Source organism: Sciurus vulgaris (genome assembly GCF_902686455.1).
Source record: "Sciurus vulgaris genome assembly, chromosome: 6".
Taxonomy (NCBI): Eukaryota; Metazoa; Chordata; class Mammalia; order Rodentia; family Sciuridae; genus Sciurus; species Sciurus vulgaris.
The window spans coordinates 9,709,056-9,730,626 of NC_136466.1; the positions used below are offsets into that span (position 1 = coordinate 9,709,056).

The following is a 21,571-nucleotide window of genomic DNA, read 5'->3' on the forward strand; positions in this document are numbered from 1 at the left end:
GACGGTCAGGCAGGGTGGGCAGCCCGCGCGGGCGCTTACAGGCAAGTGCAGGCGGAGGGCGCTGAATACATCGCTGGGCGGAGGGGAGGCGGCGGCTCCTAGCCCAGCCTGCACATGTCCGCTCCGCGCGGCCGGGACCGGGCGCCTCCGCCGCCGCCGCCGCCGCCGCCGCCGCTGCTGCTGCTCCCTCCTCGCCGGCTGCTGCTGCTGCAGACTCTGCTGCTCCGGGGCGCTCCGCGGCGCGCCCTGCGGCATCAGCGCCCCGCGCGGCTCCTCCCGAGCGCTGCGCCCTCCGGGCTGGCGCGGGGGCTGCGGGGCGGCCGCCGCTGTGCAGGGGGCGCCCGGTCGGTGCGGGGAAGCTTGCTCACTGCTGTCCGGCGGCCGGCAGCCGTCCAGGCGTCCGCGGAATGCTGGAGCCCGGCTCACTCCGGGGGCTGCATGCGCGACCGGGAGAAAAGCTGGGGCACGCTCTCTGGCCGGGGCGCGGCACTGCGCGAGGCCAGGGGTCAGCGCTCCGGGGCTGGGGCGCGCGGCTGCAGCGCGAGAGCGTCACGGCCGCTCCGTCTGGGCGCCCGCCGGCTCATGTCTCCTCCTCCGCGTCTCTCCGGCCGTGCGCATCGCCGCCTCCCACCACTGGCGGCGGCCGGGGCGTTTTCTACGCGCGGGCGGCGAGGGGGCGGGGGGCCGGGGGCGGGCCCGGGCCGAGCCGGCACAATGAGGATGCGGGGCTCGGGGCTCCCCCCTCGGGGCGCGGCCGGACGGGCGCTCAGCTCGCCTGGGTGCGCCGCGCCCACATCAAAGGCGGCCCTGCCTGCTCGCCTGCCTGCCGCGGCCTCTCCACCGCCGCCGCCTCCTTCTCCTGGCGGCTCCGGGTTGGAGGGGAGGTGCTCCCTCTCGGCGACGGCACCCGCAGCTCCGAAGGGGCAGAACCGGAGAGGCTGGAGCGGGTGAGCGCTGGAAGCCGTCGGAGCTTTGCAGCTGGGCGCAGTGACCCGCGCCACAGCGCAAACGTTGGCAGAAGCGGTCAGGCGGCGGTTCCCAAGAAGGCAGCTAGGTGCGGAGCCTCCTCACTCGCCCACACTCGCCGTTCGCACTCACACCCACCAGCGTTTGAGTGGGGAGCCGGGAGAGGGCGGGTCAGGCCCAGCCCCCGGGGCGGCTCCACTTGAGGGAGGTCGCTTTCACCGCCCGGAGTCCACACAAGACCGTGGTTTCCCAGCCACCCTCCCGGCGGAAAGCCCACGCTAAGTGAGCCGCCTTCCTCTCTTCTTTCCCTGCCGCCGTGAGTGGGGAGGGCTCCGGGGTGTCTCTCCCACTTCCCCCTCCAGGGCTCGGGGGTCGGTTCTCGGGATCCCAGCTGGGCTCTCGCGTAGGCGAGCTGGCTTTGGAAACACATGGCTACCACCTAGCGGTTCCAGAGCGTCACTGCAAGCCCAGTCTGTGCGGGCTACACGCTAGGGAGTAGCCAGCAGGACTCTGGTCAGCGACCACTCCAGGCCCTCTTCCAGCCTCTTCCCAACGGGCTGATTTGCTTCCATTTGTGTGCTATTAAGCGGCCTGGTTCCTTTGGCAGGATCCTTCTCCAAAGATTGGTTCGGCCGGTGCCCACTAAACCCCAAATGTAGCTGTTCCTGTTACAAGTCTGCCTCACACCCCCTTTAGAGTTTGCAGTCACCAAGACCTGACTAGGAAAAATAAAACAGGTCACAGTGGGAAAGACACTAGAGAACAAGCTCAAAAGGAAGAACTCAAGAATTTGGACTGCGTGGTTAAAAGCCTTGTGGTTGAGAGTTCCATCTTCACTCAAGCACAAAAAACTAGGTAGGTGCTGTCAAGCAGTGCTGTTTCCTGAAGCCACAGGGCTGAATATCAGTATACTGTGTTCCAAATATCAGGCCTCCCTGCAAGTTACTTTAAGTTCCTTTTCAATACTGAGGCTATTCTAAACAGCACTCTAGTCAAGTACAGAAAAACTTTATAACACCAGGTACCAAGGGAATGCCAAAAGTCCTTGCAAGTTGCTGGGCTGAATTTATGCAGTCGTTCTGCCAGAACTGGACTTGAGAAATTACTAACGTCCCAAGTTCTGGAGATAAACCAATCCAGACAGGATGAAATGACCCACCAGGAGGCTGACGCAGAGGATCAGAAGTTCCAGATCAGTCTGGACAACCTAGGGAGACCCTGTCTCAAAATTTTAAAAGGCCACAAGTGTGCTTAGTGGCTAAACACCCCTGGGTTTCACCCAAGTACCAAAAGGAAAAAAACAAAAGACCCGGAGACAGAAATGCTCCCACTGGACCTGAGCCATTACCATCATCTTTGATGTTTTATTAGGAAATATCCGAGTCAAGGTTTAGTTCTGGCCTCCCAAGACCTGTTTAGTAACTTATGGCTAAGACTCATACTTCCAGACTGTACTACTACTAATATTGTCAAGTTTTAATGGAAGGAGTACAAAACTATTGTCCTAAAAGGTTCCGTGATCTTTCTCAACTATTTGTCCTTCTTCCTCTACCACACAAATACGTCCAGACAGCAGTTCCCAGTAGCATAGTCCCAGGTCCTGGATTTGAATGTTGTTCCCATCACCTCCAGCAAGCAATCGGAGACTGCATCCTTGTCTACAGAATATGGCTCAGAACACAACTTTCACCAGGTCAGAGGATGAATGAAATTATGCTGGCATATACTAAGATTCCAAATGTTTTAGCCATTTTTAACTAATAATTCTGGTTTTAAGTTATCTCCACAATTTCAAGTGGGGAAGACTATTTCTAATTTAGAGTTGAAGCAGCACCTAACCAGAATCTTGACTCCAATTTAGTTTATTCCTTTTTTCCACCATTCATTTTCAAACTTTTCACACAGGTGTAGTGGCACCCTAGCAATAACCTACTTGCCATATGCATATCTTAAATGGATCCTATCTGGATTTGATGTGTTCACATGGCATTTAGCATACATATGTATAGCTAATTTGGTAGTTGATTGATTCCATCACCATTTATAGGGCTCTTAGTACTATGTCATTAGTCCTGGTTGCAGTAAAAAAGCATTTAGCTGCTACTAGATAAATTCTAGCTTGTTATCAGTGCTCCAAAAGAAACTAATGTGATGAGATGCAGGAACTGCAGTGGTCCAAAGGCCTCTAATATGTAAGCTAAGACACAAAGATAGACAGATATGCAAAGGAACACTCCAGGGAAAAGACGTCAAGTGCCTGGGATAGAAAAGGCTGGGCAACAGGTAGGAATAGCCAGGAGAATGACAGTGTAAACAGGCCAGTACTTAATGATGCCTAGTGATCAGACCCTCAGAGGGAAGGAAGCGCCCCACATTCGTTTACTGTACAGTATTCTTACTGTGTGTTTTAAGAGAGTTGAGATTTCTACAAATACCCATCATCTCAGGCCACTTTCCCACCCTGGTCCCTGTTCCAATTTCACATGAATGGAACCACACAGTATGTTGTTGAGATTTGCAGCTGTTGCATCCACTCGTTGGGATTTCATGGTAAGGATGTGCCACTTAACAATTCATCTAGAGGGCTTGGAAGCCAAAGATCAAAATCTAGCTACTCCATCAGTTACTAAGGAAAAAAACGAAGAACAGTTTAAAGTGGCAGCAAGGGGATCACTGAAGTCCCCAGTCCACTCTAGGCAAGTGTGGTAGGTGGACCAGGTGGCTAGCTTTGTGTGGCCCTGCCCACCTGCATTCGACTCCAGCTCTATGGTAGTCAGGGAAGTAGAGAATGTAAGTGGCTTTTCTTACAAATCCCTAAGCACCTAGAACTTTGGGAGGGTGTGTCTTCATGGTTAGGCCCCCTAAGCCTTCTGCAAGTGTGAAAGCAAACCAGAGAGCACAGCCTTCTGCCACACAGCAACTTCTCCATCTGAGAAAACCTGCTGATTCAGGAGACAGACACTGAGACAAAGCTGGAGAAGTTCTTGCCAAGAACACAGGATGTCTCCAACAGATCAAGAAGCCCCTTAGCACAGAGGAACTTGAAATCTGTCATGACATCACAGGTCCGGACCTCTACTGCCAAGTCAGTGAGTCAAGGAGGACCAGCACTTGGGTGCAGAACTGGCTAGAGGGTAGCCAGACTTTGTAACTTTAACCCTAGAATCCAGACCACTATCTTTGACCCAATACATCTGTGACCCTCAGCTTTTCTTCATGGCCAATTCTGAACAAATACCCCATGCCCTAGACAGTGCTTACTGCTCATTGAACTAGTAGTATCTGACTAGAATTTTTGACTTAAAAATCGGTTGGTAGCTTCTCCAAGTAAGACATTTCTTGCTATTGGCCATTTACACAATCTAGCCTGTTCTCTGGCTGAGACTGAAGGTAAAGCTCTGCAGGTTTCACCCAGGATCTGCCTTTACATAACCTGAAGCTTGACTTCAACCAACTGGTGCACCAATGGCCCTCTCTGTGCTCCTACGACTTTCTCCCTTGCTTCTCCAAATCACAGCCTGCTAACCAGAACCCAGTATTAAGCAACTCAACTAGGATCCTAATGCTATTTTTTAAAGTAGACAAACAGCACATTCCAAGCCTAAGAAAATGAACATGAAGAATCTAATCTGGGACATCTTGTCACACTAACAAGTAAGCCAGTGACCAAACCTGTTAACTGACTGCAGTTATGGAAGGGTCACCTTTTACACACGAACTCTCAGACATTCAGGGTACAGCACTGGATAAGGGACTTAATGGAACCTAGTAATGAGCAATCAAGCAAGGACAGTGTGGAGCAAATCTAACTCCTGCTAACTCTGCCAAGGTCTGTGATGGCAAAAGGGGACAAAAAGAGCAATTTTAGCACCAAAACTTGACAGTAGATTGAACAAATAATCTATGCAGGATAAACTCACTGGTTCCTTTCAAAGATTAAGACAAGGCATTATAATTGGTAAAAGAACCAAACATTTACACATTTTTCTCAAAGTGGGGAATCTGGCTTACTTGCTAAAAAATAAAAACTAAGCCCATTAAGCATTCATATTCAGCAGACTGGCTTAAGGGAAATACTTGTCTCAAAAGTACATAAAGTAAACTTCAGACCCTCCTGAACCAGTATTACTCCTGGTAAACATCCTATAAATTCCCAATTCTAAGCAAAATAAACCAGTTTATCTATTTTAGTAACAGAAAACAAAAGAAAGAGCTGCTTCTTATTGGGCTTTGAAAATTTCAACACTTACAGGAAACAAGTTTCAGACTAGGTAAATAGCTTAGCATAGAGCACTTGCCTAACATTCAAATCAATGGGTCCAAACCCAAGCATGCCCACACGCAAATTCATTTCTCCGAGTTCCTTATATAGTGCTTTTAATCAATTAAACTACACTGACCTAAATGTTAAATATCACCTAATAGTTTCCACTATAGTTTAAGATTAAGTTGAAAGTAGTTTCCCAAGTCTAGAAGGGAGTCAATTTCCAGATTGTCATACTGAGTTGGCTACCTAGTAGTACTATATATAGGTGACTTGAGATGAGCAGACAAGCCTTGTTTGCAACCTTTTCAAGGATGGATCTGATTAGATTTAACGAGGACCAAGAGGACAACCAGTGAGGCCAACTGCTTTCCTTCAATGGTAGCAGGAGTTCCAGGCCAGTGTAAGCAAAGAGCAGATCCGGTCTCAAAAAAACGTATAGGTCATCTTTCATACCCAAGTTACACAAATGTTCTTTAAAATGCAGCATATTCCAGCAGAGAACATTACCATCTCCTCCTACAATAAGCAACACAGATGTCCTACAGTGAATAATGGAGGAACCACCACCTCGATGACTAGAGGAGACAAGGAACTGGGAATGAGTGGAGTTGGTACGTCACCCAACCTTTTCCCCTCCTTAAAAATGAGGAAAATGAGTCAGAAAACATCACTTCAAAAATCACAACCTCCCCGAAATCTAGGTTTTGGTTACATCCAAAGAACCACCACTTGGGAAGTTAAAAAACAAAACTGGAAAAGAGAAGTCTTAAAAAAGTGTAAACAAAAAGGAATGAGGAAAAGCATCCAAGAGAATAAAGCCTAAATGGAAGGAAGTGGGACACCAGCCCAGGATCCAGGCAAGGAAACCGAACCTCAGAGAATCGGAGGGTAAGGAAACATTCGAACGGCAGAAGTCAAGGGTGCACTTAGAAGTCTGCAAGAAAAGCAGGCACGGCAGCACCGAGTTTGCTACACCCCACCAAAGACTACTTCAGAGGCTCAACATCGTCGTCCCTTGCAGTCACAGGTACATACCCTACAAGAAGGCAGACACAATAGTGTCCACCTTGGGCTGAAGGTGGAACAGCTGAGTGCTGAGAATCCACCCCTGATATCTTCATGTGACAAGTTAACTTTTCTCCCATTCCCATACAATTTTCGGCAAAAATAAGTCACTCATTTTGTTTGGAGCCAGGCCAAAGGCTGTTTTGACATACCACATTTCCTCTGAGACGCAAAGTTAGGTCGATGGGAGGTCTGATGTACCGTTTGGAAACATGATTAATAGTTTTGGTTGTAAACTATCAGGATCTGGATAGGAATGATCACTAAATGTTCATGATAAAAAATTGGTTTACTATGGGGAAAAATATTTGGCAGGGTACAGGTACTTTCCCCCTGGATTTTAGGATAACATTAGACAATTATGTACATTTACTTCTTTGACAAAGTATAAAAAGGCTAAATAATAGAAAGAAACAGTGCTACTTTATTAAAATACTGAGTTTATTTCACATGTATATTTTTGTCTCCCCACCATTTCCATGTCTGACCACCACTACTACTATGTCCTATCATAACATTCCATACATACTTAAAAACCAAGCAAAGGGTGGAGTTCCATCTTTAAAACTAAACAGGCATTTTGGACAACACATTCTTGGCAATGGAACCTGGACAACATTTATCAAACACGGTAGGGAAAGTTCTCACTTTGCATTATAAAAAGGACAGCCAGATATCAACTGTTACAGAAATGAAAGAAGACGGAAATTTTTAACAAACTGTTTAAACTATTTTCTTAAAGAGACTTCCTCCACTGCCAGAGATCTTGAATAGCCTGGAAAAAAAGAAAAAAAAGAACTGTGGTTAAAGAACCACAACACTTCACAGACGTCAATAAATTAACCATGTCTCTCCGCACGATTCAAAATCTATTTTTCATTCTGCCACAAAAAAGGTTCACACTGTAGGTAATTGAGAGCTAATTACAAGTTGATTTATACTCAGATATAAGTTTCAAATACTTTAATTCAGACTCAATCATGAGATTCTTTAATTATACTAATCAAACTTCACTGGCCCAGAGATCAGAGTGGCCAGTCACCAAATAAAATTTACATTTATTAATCTGTTGTGTTGTTTATCTGAAATAAACTAGATGTATCTAAACTACTTCTCTTTAGATTTCCCTCATGGTCTGAATTTCCTTAGTAAGTACTTTGATTTGCTTATAAAATTTCCTTAAAGGACATGCTCCACTTACACCATAATAGCTCCTACAGCACTGACATTCCAAACTTTTCAATAGAATATGCACGTTCTAATAAACTACCAGACTTTTTATCTGGTTTGAAGCACCTAATACCACCCCTGACATAATACTTTTTAAAATGTTCATTACAATTAGCCTTAATGACCCTCTCATAAGCTAGTCTTTTCCACAAGAAAAATATTGCACAAGCAACGGGAAGTTATACACACCAATTGCTTATATCTCTAGCTATGCTGTACGACTAATTCATATTTTAATTCTCAATGCAGGCTGAGTATCCCTCAATCTAAAATCCAAAACCCAAAATGTTTCTGGGGGTACTGACAAAGCTCAAATGGTTTCAAAAATTTGATTTGTGGATTAGGGATGCTCAAATGATTCTAAGACTTCTAAACTAGTAGTACAAAAGCACCACCTCCTCCAAATCAGAATTTGCAACACTTCTGATCCCAACATCTCAAATAAATAAAAGATTCTCAACCAGTTAATAGTAAATCAAACTACTGACATTTATCATTTACTACTGCACAAACTCCTTCCTGGCACTTGAAAACATGCTTTCAGGTTTCAGTCAGAAAATACCTTTGGGTAGCAGAGAGCTAACAGAAAAGCTCACACAGAATATGGAACTTCAGTTGTCTTGACACCTTCACTTGGATTTCCACCCCCACTACTGGGGACTGAACTCAGAGGTGCTCCCCAACTGAGTTACATCCCCAGCCCTTACTTTTTGTTTTAAGAGAGGGTCTTGCAATTGCCCAGGCTGGCCTCAGCCTCAAGTAGCTACTAGGATTACTACAGGCATGTGCCACTGCTTCCAACATGGATTTTTCTTAAAAAAAAAAAAAAAAAAAAATCTCTCATTTTGTTTCCCAACAGTTGAAGAAATGTCTCTTACGCTTAGTTTTCAGTACCTAGAGGTTTGTGACTGACTTTCCTCCATACTGAATATATGAGACAGGGAGTTCACTGAACAGGATCTATTTTATACATATGTTAAACCTTAGCAACCCGAGGTGACTGCTTTTACATTTTCCTTTGCAACTGGCTGACTTAAGTGAAAATGAGTACACTAAATGAATCAAAGGGCAGGGGCTGTAGCTTAGAGAGCACCTTGTCTAACATGAATGAGGCCCTAGTTTCCATCCACAGCCCAGCAAAAATACATAAATTATTTTCTATTAACAAAGTACTTTCATGGGGAAGAACTATAAAATATAACACTGAACTGAAGCTAAGAACATACAGAGTAATAAACCTCTTGCTTCCAAATTTCACCCTTTAGTTTGACTGTAGTGAAATGATTCTCATGTTTGGCCATCTATAAAGGAAGCATTCTTCTCTACTAAGTTCCAAGAAAGCAAATGGACCAGAGACTGTCCCATGCAGGCAACAGCATCAAGAAAACCCGGTTTACTTCCTTTGCCAAACAGTATCAAAATAGTTCAGCAACCAAAAGCCAATTCACCATCTATAGAAAAGCTGGGGAAAAAAATGTACTAAAAAGTTATCTTCTCAGTCTCTGCCAAGCAAATTCTTATGTGTTTCCATTTATTTAAGTATTGTCTGTAGTTAGGAAGCTTTTAAAAGGAGTCAACACTTAAGGAGACTAAAAGGATAATCCTAATGAATCAATGAAAAAACTGGATTTGTTCACATCCCCAGAAAAATCTTTACCTCCTGGTCAGTCATCCGGAAGCAATTCTTCACATAATTGACGAACTTGGCTTCCACTTTGGGAAGAGAACCACCCTATTGAGAAAAAAGCATTAAAAATAAGAACAGAAACATATTGCTTTAGAGATCTTTAGGAAATTCCTTTTAAGATCTGTTCCTTTACATGTTATCAGTTCATTTCTTGTTCCTTCAACATTTTCATTTTAAAAATACTGTTATTTTTAGGCCCAGAAAGACACGAGGCTATCTTGTAACAGGTTTGTTGACGGTTTAAGTCTCCCAACAGTCACTCTAGGCATCAGAGACATAAGCTATGTTCTACAGGTATGCAAATATGGCAACTGGGCTGCCTATAACAAAGCAGTTTTATCATCCTCTTCCACCCTGAACCAAATACAACGTACATATACATACCCCCTACTTTGAGAACACTGTGACCAAGTGATCAAAACTGTTTAAAAAAGTTAATATTTACCTAAAACCTAGGTTAGCACAACAGTAACTTGTACACCAATATTCAATATGTACAGCTGAATAGGAACCAATTTCTAACTATACCAATTATGAACATGAGCAAAAGACTATCAGCATCAGCAATACCTCAAAACTTTGTCACCAAAATTCTTAAGACACTATTATTAAATACCCTGAAGTATTTTATGATTATCTCATTTACTACATTAGACACTTTTGCCTGTTCTAAGTTAATTGGTTTTCTTTATCTGGGTATTTTTAATTACTTTAAGATTGAGAAGCTTCCAAATGCCAAAGGGACTATGCCAGAATCAGCTATCAAGTATTAAGATACTTAACTGCTTATCACCTAGATAAATAAAACCTCACTATAATAATTTCCCTTTTAAAATTATTGTCACATACATCCTTATTTCATTCATTCAAATATTTATTGAGCAGCTAAGGAGGAGATACAAAGGTGATTAAAACATGGTCCAAGAGATGATGAGGCATATGCACAAGTAAGAGCAATATAAGGTTCACTGAATTCACAGCAGTCAAAAGTGCTTTAGGAAATCAAGAGAGATTGCTTCCAGCCTGCAAGTGGGTGTGGGTGGCAAATCAGGAAAGGGGATTGAGATTAAAATAGAAGACTTCAGCCTGGATTGTTGATGATACTCAGTATGGACTATATTTGTCTCTCCTTTTCCTTTCTCCCCATCTTTGGGCTTAATTTACCAGTAGTGCCCAGGGCTGTTCAATGTGCCTGCAATTAAACCAAGGAGATAGGACCACATTAAAATGGAGGGGAGGGGCATCATTTTAGCACTGTATGCAAGGGATAAAAATAAATCAGTGATACCAGGAAGGCTAAGAGGTTACAGTGTTTGACTAAGCAAAACAATACATTCTGGTACTACAATGCTAATTTCCAATCCACTCATCACTGCATAAGGATATCTTCTGAAGCCAGGTAGAGCCTACAGAGCACAGGAGAAACATGGGAAAAGAGGTGGCAATTCCTCCTCACCACCTGCATTTATTCTCAAAAACTAGAGTCTCTATATATCATTTGTAGAATTAAAGATTCTCTCAAATGTGATTCCATGAAGTTTAAACCAATTATTCCATAGAACACAAATCCTGAGCTCACTAACGTGAGTTTCAGTCCCCAGTCAAGTAAGCAGCAAGACAAAAGAGCTAATCCTCTTCATGTTGCTTTTACTTAGGATTAAAGGAGATTATATGTAAGCCCATTTGTTATCCAGATTGAAGACAATACCTACGCATACTGACTGGGAACAACTTGGTGTAAAGGAGAAAATAAATGACTCAATGTACTAGAAAAATGTTGAGTAGAATTTTTATTTTCAAACTAACACCTAGCAGGCAAATCCAAAGTCTCTACTTTTCCAGCTGTTTACAACTGTACTGAAGATTCCTACGCCCTCTGCTGGTTGGGCAGCGTAACATAACCAGACGTATGTGAAAGATGCTCTCACTGATTTCATCTTAACCGGTTAAGATCAGAAATGCATCTCATAAAAAATGGGCCTGTTAGTTTTCAGTGGAAAGTACAAGCCAGTCTAGTGGAACACATCTGTAGTCCCAGTGACTCGGGAGGCTGAGGCAGGATTCCAAGTTGGAAGTCAGCCTTCGCCAACTTATGGAGACCTTGTCTCAAAATATAGCACAAAAAAAAATGGGGGCTGGGGATGTGGCTCAACGCCTCTTGGGTTCAATCACAGTACACACACAAGCTTCACATAAGAAAGATAAAAAAAGAAAACCAAACTTCAAAGCACAGAGTATATTAAAATGATAAAAAAGGAACAGTTTGTCCAAACCCCCAGAAAAATGTGCTTTTTTTGGAGGGGTATACCAGGGAGTAAACCCAGGGTAACTTTACCACTGAGCTATATGCTCTGCCCTCTTTTACTTTTTTGAGACAGGATCTCACTAAGTTGCTGAGGTTGGCCTCCAACTTGGTCATTCTCCTGCCTCACAGGTGTGTGCCACCACACCTAGACATAATGATTTGAGATTCTGAACTTATTAAGATCATTTTACTCACTTTCTCTATACTTGCTTGCATTTTTGCTTTAATGTCTTCTACAGAACTAGGTCCTTTTGGTGTTTTAGGAGTTTTTTCCTGTTTTTTGAAGGATTCTTGACCCTGTGGAAAAAGTTAATTTCAAAAGGTCATAATAGTGCTTAACTAAAACACACCTTCTGGATTTCCTGAATCATTCTTATAATCCTTATAAAACCAAGTACACAACCAGAATTGCTATTTAAGTACATGCCACACACTTATTTTGTTAGTCATTCCTTTAAGCAAGAAATATCCTTACGAGAGTATTAAATACATTCAACTAATAAAAACGGTTCCCAAGAATGAAGCAAGGCAGATCCCTGTACCCTGAAGCCTAGAAGCCACCCCAGCTGACTCCACAGGTAGAGCCTCCGCATTGGAGTTCTTTTCAACTCCCTATTACTATGCAGCTGGGGTTGCCAATCTCTGCTCTATGCTGATACATACACTAGACACATAGATGTATTGCAAGAAACAGTATACATAATCCCTCCACAGACAGAATATAGTGTACCCAGAACAATGAGCATATTTTAATTCTTTCAGATATCAAATTTGTGACAGACCATATTTTCCACAGTACAATTTCTGAACTATTTTTTAAGCCTGTTTTTATGTGTATGTTGTCACTTACTTTTGATCTTGGTGTTGATGGTTTTGAGTCTTTTCCATTCTGGTTTGATTTTTGTGCATTTTTGGCTGGAGTATCTCGTACAGACTGCAATTAGAAATTAGTGTCACCCTGTGTACACATTAGACAAGCCAATACAAATAAAGTACCCCACACCATGCTAAAAAATTAGCCTTTTAACACAAGGAAGGTTGTAAAGGGCTAACAAATTGTAGGCCACACATGGCTTAAAACCAAAAAACTATCCATTTCTCATCATTAAGTTTAGTCAGACACGTTAGCACATATTTATAATGTCAGGTTCAATCCCAAGTATCGGGAGTGCGGGAGTTCAGCAAAGCACTGAGAATCAATCTCAATCAAGTATGAGACCACCTCACTCAAGCTACAAATCAAGTGAAAAGCATTCAAAGAAAGAAAAACTCATCATTTTTGTATAAGATGCTTTTGATAACCTGCTACCATTTTATCTACTCACTTTCTTCACTGGAGCTTTTTCTTCAGTTTCCTCATCATCAAAATCATCATCATCATCACTACAAACAAAATAAGCCAAGATATTAAGAACTTTCAGAATCTTTGGGGAGAACTGATAAAAACTGAAAAAGCAAGATCTAAGACTGGAGAACCCTGGTTCACTCCAGTACTATTCCTTATAGGCAAGAGGTGGAAGCATCCACAGCTGTGGAATAAGAAAATGTCTATACATGCCACAAAATGTTATCTTAAAAAAAAAAAACTGCCACATGCTGCAACATGAATGACCACTGAGGATACAATGTTAGGTAAATAAGCCGGTCAACAAAGGATAACACTGTTACTTCATTTATAACAAAAAGCATAATTGTGGTTTCCAAGGGATGGGAAATGATGGTTTGTTCAATTGTTTTGCAGTAGGAATGGTTGAATAATCACTTTATTATCAATCAAATGGCAACGGATTCTAATGACATAGATAGACTTAACCCAAGTTCTAAGAACTCCAGCTGGCTTATTTTGTAAAAACCGATGCCATTTGGTGATTTCGAACAGTAGTTAAGTATAAGAGCTGAACTATAAATATAAAACTCAGAACAGATAAATTTTCAGCACAGTGGATTTGGCATAGTATCTTAGTTTTGACACCAAACCACAAGTGAAAATTAGAACTTAAAAAATTAACTTTTGTGTTTTGGCCACCTTCATGAATAAAGTCAACCCACAGAACAGGACAAATTTTTTAAATGACAAAGGACCAGAGCAGACATTTCACCAAATACATACAAATGGTCAGTAAATAACACAAAAAGATAATCACTAGGCATCAAGAAAAAGCAAACAAACCCATAGATACTTTACACCATGATGATGACTACATGCAAAAATAATGGCAAGTGTTAGAATGTGCATAAATTACAAGTGCCATACTTGGAAAACAAGCTAGGCAATTTCAAGCTAAACCCAGTTAGGACCTAGCTCAAAGTGTGTACGCAAGGAAAACAAAGTGTCCACTAATGTTCACAGCAGCCCAAAGTGAAATAACCTAAATGCTCATCCTGATGAATGTATAAAAACCAATAGATAAAGCCTATCCTCACAATGTATTATTCAGACATAAAAAGTCACAACTGACACATCCTCCTTCTTCAAGGAGGTAAAGAAGCCAGAAAACACATCACAATTCTATATGTGAAATATCTAAATAGGCAAATCTACAAAATTCATTAGTGGCTTAAAAGAGCTGAGGAACATGAGTGATGACTTACTGGGAACTGAGGGGAAAAAAGGAATCAAATTATTAAAGTCTACAGAAGTCTGCATTAAGTAAGAGCGGAAGTAATTCACGTTTGTATTCACAAATTCAACGTACAGGCCAAAATTTTCCACATATAGTCTAAATTCAAATCAGCAGCATCTTTGCCCATTTTTTCCGAGTACTGGGGGAAATCCTGTTAGTTGGGAACAAGTAACATGTCTAAAACCACATATGAATATAGTCCTTCAAGTGACTTTTTTAAATAGTGTTGTCAAAATAAAACTTTAGCCTTAGAATCTAAACTCTGCAAGTGCTTCTGTTACAAAGTTTCTAATATCAAGAGCTTTATAAGTACAGATATTCCTGAACAATTTTAACAAGGTGATGTTTAAAAGGACCACATTAATACAGTTGTGCATTGCCTAAAATGGCAACACCTTCTGAGAAACATGTTCTTAGTAGGTTTCAACCCTGCCTAAGTATACTCACAAACTAAGACTGCTATGTCACTAGGCAATATTACAGGGCCATCGTACAAGCAGTCTGTCATTTAATGTTTTGCAGCACATGACTTATAACCAAATCTATAAGATAATCTGCAGAGGCCAGTTCCAGGACCACCTCAGAGACCAAAATCCAGGGATCTTGAAGTTCATTCTGTAATTTCACACAGTATTTTCATGTTACCTGTGAACATCCTCCCATATACTTTTTTGAGGACTGCTGGGAATCAACACCAATAGGCTTTAAATCAGATTATTTATAATACCTAGTACAATATATACATACATATATATATATTCTGCATAGTATACTGAGAGGCAAGGGTGGTAGCTTAGAGGTAGTTATGTACCTACCAAGTGTACTGGGTTCCATTTCCAGCACAAAATTTTGTATGTAATGCTTCAGGAATGACAAACAAGTCTATGTACACGTTCGGTAAAGAAGCTACAGGTCTCTCTTCCTATCTCTGCTTGCTTTCTCTCATCTCTCACCCTGTGGGCAGACACTATGCCTATCTGCTTAATAAAATCTCTTGCGTGGGGGAAAAAAAAAAAAGCAAGCTATATTTTCTGAATAATTTTGATCATAGTTGAACCCAGACACAGAGGGTCAACCACACACACAAACTTGAAGAGGATGTTAAGGAGACTCAAAGACATTCCTTCTTACATTAACAAGTCAAATGGCCCCTACTATACTCTCTATCCTCAAACCAGGACCACAGATTTCCATTTGAGTTTTAGGAATTCTGGACTATGGCTGGGTACAGTGGTGCATGCCTGTAGTCCCAGCAACTCAGGAGGCTGAGGCAGGAGGTGTGCAAGTTCAAAGCCAGCCTCAGCAGTTCAGCAAGACCCTGTATCTCTATTTTGTAATATAAAAAAGGGCTGGGGATGTGGCTCAGTGGCTAACCTTCCCTGGGTTCAATCCCTGGTACAAAAAAAAAAAAAACCAACTGGGATTATATTTTAGATTTCCAAAATTAACTAACAAACCTTTGGTCATCACCTTTACATTTTCATTGCCATCTGTCAGGTTGTTACCATTTCACTAGTGGAAGAAAAGGTTTAGTAGAAACTTTTTCTCAGGATATCCGTTAACTATCTCTGCTATTCATACTTTCCTTATTAGCCTAAATTAGGCAGCTGCACTTCAGTTTCCCATTATACCCTACTCAGAAATAAGAGACCCAGAAGGGCACGAATGCAAATTCTTAATCATGGTCACGTCAGTCATCATATGCATTCTGAAGAGAAAAAACTTTGTAAGTCCCAACATAATCCAGTCCTACTCTAAAACCTTCCTGGAAAGAACTATGTCTCTTGGGTTTCAGTGAATATGCCATCAGATACTCAAATCTTTACAAAGGTAAACTTGATATGACCACACTAAATCTCTTTTGGGATGTTATTTTAAATCTGATGGTAAATATTCCTATAATAATGGCGAACATGCAGCTCATTTCTAAGTGCAATAAACAGGTATTCTGAAGTTCTAAGTATACAATTCTTTCAGTTTTTTTTTTTCATTTTCTCCCTTCATTGACATGTCCAGAGAATTAATTCCAGAAAAATCAGCTTGGCTATGCTACTAAAAAGCCTAATTTCCAGATTTGATCATTAGTATACATTCTCCTGAAGTTTTTCTTAAGATTCATTCCATCTACATTTAGTTTTCAATAAATACATATGAGCCAATCTGCAAACTTAGGGAATGTAACTAGACTCTGTTCTTTCACCCAAACCACTTATGTTTATGTTTAGCACAAAATACACCAGCCTTAATATTGTGTCCAATGGATTTTCATCAGGAGAAAGATGCCTTGTCAAATGAGAAATGCTACAAACAACTCCCTTTCTAAGAGTCAGTGCACAGCTGTAGTTTACTGGGAAATAATACCAGTATTCTTTTAACTCCACTCATATAAGTCTAACTCAGTCAAGCACTCACCCCCTTTTTATCCCATTATAAACTAGAGAGTGACTAATAAATTTTACAAACTCCTTCTCATTCACATAATCATGCTGCGGAGTTTCCAAGAGCATACTACTTACTCTTCATCATCATCATCATCATCTTCATCATCGTCGTCATCTTCATCAGCAGCAAGTTTTACTTTTTTCTAAAATAAATAAATAAATAAATAATATATGCACACATCTTATCACCAAACCAAAGGCTGTAATACACAATTATAGTACAATCACATCCCTACCTGGGGAACCTTGCTACCACCTCCAGGGGCAGATCGCTTTCCAGACACACTTAAGAGTTTTACATCCTCCTCCTCTTCATCTTCTGATTCTGCATCTTCCTCCACAGCTAAAATAGATTTACACACTATAAAACTCTAACAAGAACTCAAGAAAAAACGAGGTAAATACGCTGTATATGCTATATTATCTATCAAAAAAACAGATTTCACTAAAAAGACAGCAAATAGGGATCAGAAATTTGTTAAAATGGACATTTTGAGCAAATGTTCATTAAAAAGTATTAAAAGCAAAACTAGGCATTTCCAGATACAAATTCTAAATTCTCATTTAAACCTGTAAGGAAGACAGTAGTACAAGAACTAAGGATTCTTTAGAAAAATTCAAATTGGAAAGGAACGAAGTATCCAAATAAGTAGCACAATACGGTTTATACAAATAACTTACCTACTAAGTGCTGCCCACTAATATGCACAGGCCCTGAACCACACTTCAACCTTAAGACCACAGGTGGTGTGATTTCAAAGCCCCCAAGGGAAACCTAAAAGGGAGCAAAATTTTAATCATTAAACATTGTGAAGAAAATGTACACTAGGCATTATGGGCAAATTCATAACTAAATCAAACCAATAAATCTGTCTTTCCACCTGATAGAGAAGCAACTGTAACCATATTAAACAGCTGACATTCACATGTAGCTGTCTACTTAAAGAACCAAATAAAACACTCTTTAACAACTACCATAAAGCAACAGTTCTTAAACCTACATAAAAAATAAACTTCAAGTGCCCTTACCGTTGGCTGTACAGACATTTTCAATGTTGCCAATGTTACTTTAATAGGACTGCCTTCATAATTCATTGCCTCTGCTTCAACAATGTGCAATTCATCCTTTGCACCAGCCCCTAAACTGACCTGTTTAAAGGGGAAAAAAAAGTGCTTTATGGTCAAGTCCCATCTATTTTGCATTTTTTTTTTAAAAAGGTATAACCCTTTCATCGTTACCATCAATGAAAAACAAATCTGGCAAACATTAATTTATAAAACAGTCTGTGGGAGACATTAAAGATTACTGCTGCCCAGTAATCTTATATATAACCTTATAATGCAACTGATGAAGTAAAGCAATAACTACTTCGACTGGACTTCACATGAAACCCATGAATGGCAAAGATGCCAAGTTCTTTATCAAAGTTGTGGAGATGAGGTATATAACACCTAGTCATAAAAATACTATCTTACAAGCAGACAAGAAAGCCAAAGAAGTCTTAAACCACATTAATAGAAAGCTGAAAAGGGGTTATTTTGAAAGTTTAAGTACCGTTCTTAAGGATAACTGGTGTTCATTTTCATCATTATCCACCTTAAAGTGATAATCTTTGTCAGCCTTTAGTTCACAACCTGCACAGGGAAAAAAAAAAAAAAAAAGCAAACAAAACAAAGAGAAAAACAACACCAGAATATTAGTAACCCAAATGGTGCTGGTGAACTTTTGAACTACTTTTCACTACTCTAGCCACTCTGTAGAAGGGAAAAGCTCTCTTTCTGGATTTCCATGAATTCTATCTGCAAACACCAAGTAACAGCCATAAGACTTTAAACTCAACTTTCTTGTTACACAATTTCATTCTCAACTACAAGACAGACCCTACTGTCACTGGTTCAATGATTTAGTACCTTTGTATCTGAACCTGGTATCTAAAAACTAACCTAATGAATACTGATGATTTCCCGCTGTCTTAAAAGCTGAGTTACAGACCTAAACTTCGTAAAGAGGAAATTTACAAATGAGAGTGGCTGCACAACACCAATATGAACAGCTTAAAAATTAAAACCAAAAAAGTAAAACTAGGAAAAAAACCCCAAATTTGTAACAGTGGTTAATGTTCCAGTTCTGAAGCAACAGAATGTGATGGAAACATAAATTCAGACATTGTTTCTGGCAGTAGATCCAAAAGATGTTTCCAGTTTCCAACAGAAGAAGTTGCCAAAATTCATTTTGATATAAACTGAGGAATTTTCACTATCCTTACCATGTAGTGCACATATCCACTCCCACTCCATCAATGGAAAAATTGTTTTAATTACTGTCAGAATGAAACTAATAATTCCTACTAATCATCTAACAGTTTTACTGGTACATAGATTCTTAAATGTTATCTCAACGCAGATAACATTTAAAAGATAAAAGGTTAAAGATAAAATTATGATTTGAACTTACTTCAAAATCTGGCACAAAATCTTTTACAATTAAAATTTGAATTTGTGTGTGCTGAATAAAGGAGCCACGTGTAGGGTAGGAGTCCCCAAGTCCCTTAGTAGCCTCAAGTCATTAACTGAACTCGGTCTTAACGCCACACTAAAGTTGGCCTCTGCTGCCCTTTCTCCCCCCGAAGTAAACCTCATTTCTATTATTTGGAGTAAAGGATCTTGGTTCAAATTTTTTGTCACTCTCTTTGCAACAACCGTTCAACATTTCTATGGTCTTCAGTATCGTTGCCTGCAACATGGGGCTAACTCCATCTGCCGCACTGAAACACAGGCAGGCTCTAAATATGCGAACTACCATCACAGTCGATGTTGTAAGCATTAAACAAAGACTTTCAAAATCCTGGCACTACCAACCACTGCACCCCACATTTCCCATTCAACAATATCATCTAAGTCACCGGACCCCAGGCTCTGGGGTGACAAGACACCAGTGAGCCCCGGATGTGAAGCCCACACCTCCTCCCTCCCCCAACCACGTGGCAACCACGTGCTCCCAGCCTTAGCGGCCTGCTCACGCCCCGCCGCGCCTCCCTCCCCGGGTAACTGGCCGAAGCACCCCGAACCATTCTCGGCCCCAAGCTCGGGACCGTGCAGCAGATCAACGGCAGATTCTACCAATGTCCTCCCTCCACCAAGGCGGCCCAGGCCTAGCCGTGAACTGCACACAGCCGCCCAGGCCACCCGCCGCGGGCCCGGTAGCAAAAAATGCCACCGTGCAACCACAGGCCTACAACCTTACCCCTAGAAAGGAAAATAATGCCCGGGGCTGTGTCTCCCACCCCGGGAAAAGCTAACGTCCAGCCGACCGGTTCCGCATCACCTCAGGCCCTAGGCCTGGGGCCCTCCTCCCTCCCGCCCCTCCACGCCGCCACCTCCCCCAGCTCCCGCATCCTCCCATCGCCCGGCCCCCAGGGCCCGGGCAGCTCCTCCGACTCCGCAGGCATCCAGCCGGCTCAGCCTCTTCCACCAGCTCAGGCCTCAGTTGATTCCCGGCCCCCCAAGAGCCAGAAGGCCCTGTGCGGCCTCGCTTCAACGCTCCCTCCAAGCAGTTACCGAAAAGATAGTTCTGGGGCCTCAGGGGGCTCATGTCCATGTCCATCGAATCTTCCATGGGGTGGTAGCACGCACTTAGGTGGGAGAGAAGGCGGACGGAAAATAGGCTGCTGCCCTAGAGAAGAGACGCGCAGGACGGAATCACGCCAGGGAAAGGACGCGGGCTCCCCACGCATATATATGGCCCCCGAAGTTCTCGCGAGAGCCTTCCAAGTCCCGCCTCCGCGCGCGTACTCGGGAGGGCCCCCTCCCCGTACGGTCGCGCTCCTGCGCAAGCGCTCTTCAACCCTGCTCCTTTCTACCTCGCCCCCGACCTCCTCCAGGTACTTCGCGGGCTCCCACTGAGCACGCGCACTCGTACGGTGCGCCGCCTCTTCGCCGCCGTCTCTCGTGCGCACGCGCGCCGGCCCCTCGTACCGCGCGCTCCCACCTCCAACCCTTCCACGTCCTCTCCCGCTCTGCGCGCAGGCCTCGCGCCGAGAGCCTGCGCAGCCCACCCTGCAAGATGGCGACGGCGGTCTCTCGCCGCTCCATCCTCGGACCCCTCAGGCCTCCTGGGGTCACCGGCACCTCGGGATTTCTATTTTACCCGAAGGCCTGGGCTCAGTTAATCGTTTCCCCAAAGTTACAGCTTCAGGTGCCGGAGGCGGAGTAGATCGAGGCTTATTCTTTGTTGAGTAGGATGATGTAGCTGCTGGCCAGACTTGCTCAGCTCTTAGAGCTCTGCCCCTCCCGAGGAAACGTCCCCAGAGCCCAGGTTCTCATCTCCACGTCACTGGGGGCCAGAAGGGAACTGAGTCAGTCCCCTCCAAAGAGCAAATGACATGCGGGAAGGTCAGGAGGGCAGCCTCGGATAAGGCGCAGTCTGAGAAAGCAGGACTTGCAGGAGGCGCCCGAGGCCGAGTCCAGCCTTGGGAGTGCGCCTGGGGATCTGCGTAAACTGCAGCTGACACGACCCCCGCGGTCCCAAGCCTGGGACTTGGAGGAAACCGCCAATTACCTTTTCCACCCCAACCTATCAAACAAATGTAAGAAGTACTCAGGAATAAACGGTGATGCCAACGCCTCTACTCCCTCTTCCCCCTTTGAATGATAAGCTCTAATGCACGTGATCTGATACTAACAATTAAAATCCTAAATTTGGAGAAATCAGCATGGATACGTGAATGGGTCCAAGGACTTCCTCACCTTTTTCTAGCCCCCTACGAAAGAAAAGTCTTTACCCAGATTCTTGGATCCTTTGAGATGCAAAATATAAACAATTGCTAAAGAAATCTTGAGACTTGTGAGAACACCCACCTAAAGAAACAGGAAAGTTGGGAAAGGGGGAGGAGAAGAGGATGAACAGGATCTGTTCCGAAAGGGCAAGTGTGACCACTACAGGGAATGCAGGGGGAGACCCTAATGTCCTGTGCAAGTGAAAGTTGG

General features: G+C 42.8%; 2 protein-coding genes across 4 annotated transcripts in view; both read right to left on the reverse strand.

Annotated features, from left to right (window-relative positions):
- The window catches only part of FGF18 (fibroblast growth factor 18), a 30,256-nt gene extending 30,078 nt beyond the window's left edge, over positions 1–178 (reverse strand). Inside the window, exon 1 of the mRNA XM_079145434.1 lies at positions 40–178. Coding sequence (XP_079001560.1) covers positions 40–71 — 32 coding nt within the window. The 5' untranslated portion in view covers positions 72–178. The remainder of the gene's footprint in view (positions 1–39) is intronic.
- A 6,543-nt stretch (positions 179–6,721) lies between these two features.
- Positions 6,722–20,373, reverse strand: NPM1 (nucleophosmin 1). Of its 3 annotated transcripts, XM_079145416.1 has the most exons (12): positions 20,144–20,373; positions 18,141–18,220; positions 17,615–17,734; positions 17,267–17,360; positions 16,822–16,928; positions 16,661–16,728; positions 12,846–12,903; positions 12,371–12,454; positions 11,716–11,817; positions 9,186–9,260; positions 8,236–8,340; positions 6,722–7,073 (listed from the first exon to the last, which is right to left on the reverse strand). In XM_079145416.1, the coding sequence occupies exons 1-11, from the start codon at positions 20,199–20,201 to the stop codon at positions 8,284–8,286; spliced, it is 903 nt and encodes a 300-aa protein (XP_079001542.1). In that variant the 5' UTR covers positions 20,202–20,373; the 3' UTR covers positions 6,722–7,073; positions 8,236–8,283. The 3 variants fall into 3 exon arrangements, with proteins under 3 accessions (XP_079001542.1, XP_079001543.1, XP_079001544.1); XM_079145417.1 differs by lacking the exon at positions 8,236–8,340 and having other exon boundaries at positions 20,144–20,368; XM_079145418.1 differs by lacking the exons at positions 6,722–7,073; positions 8,236–8,340; positions 9,186–9,260 and adding an exon at positions 9,293–10,407 and having other exon boundaries at positions 20,144–20,354.
- Positions 20,374–21,571: the final 1,198 nt, after the last annotated feature.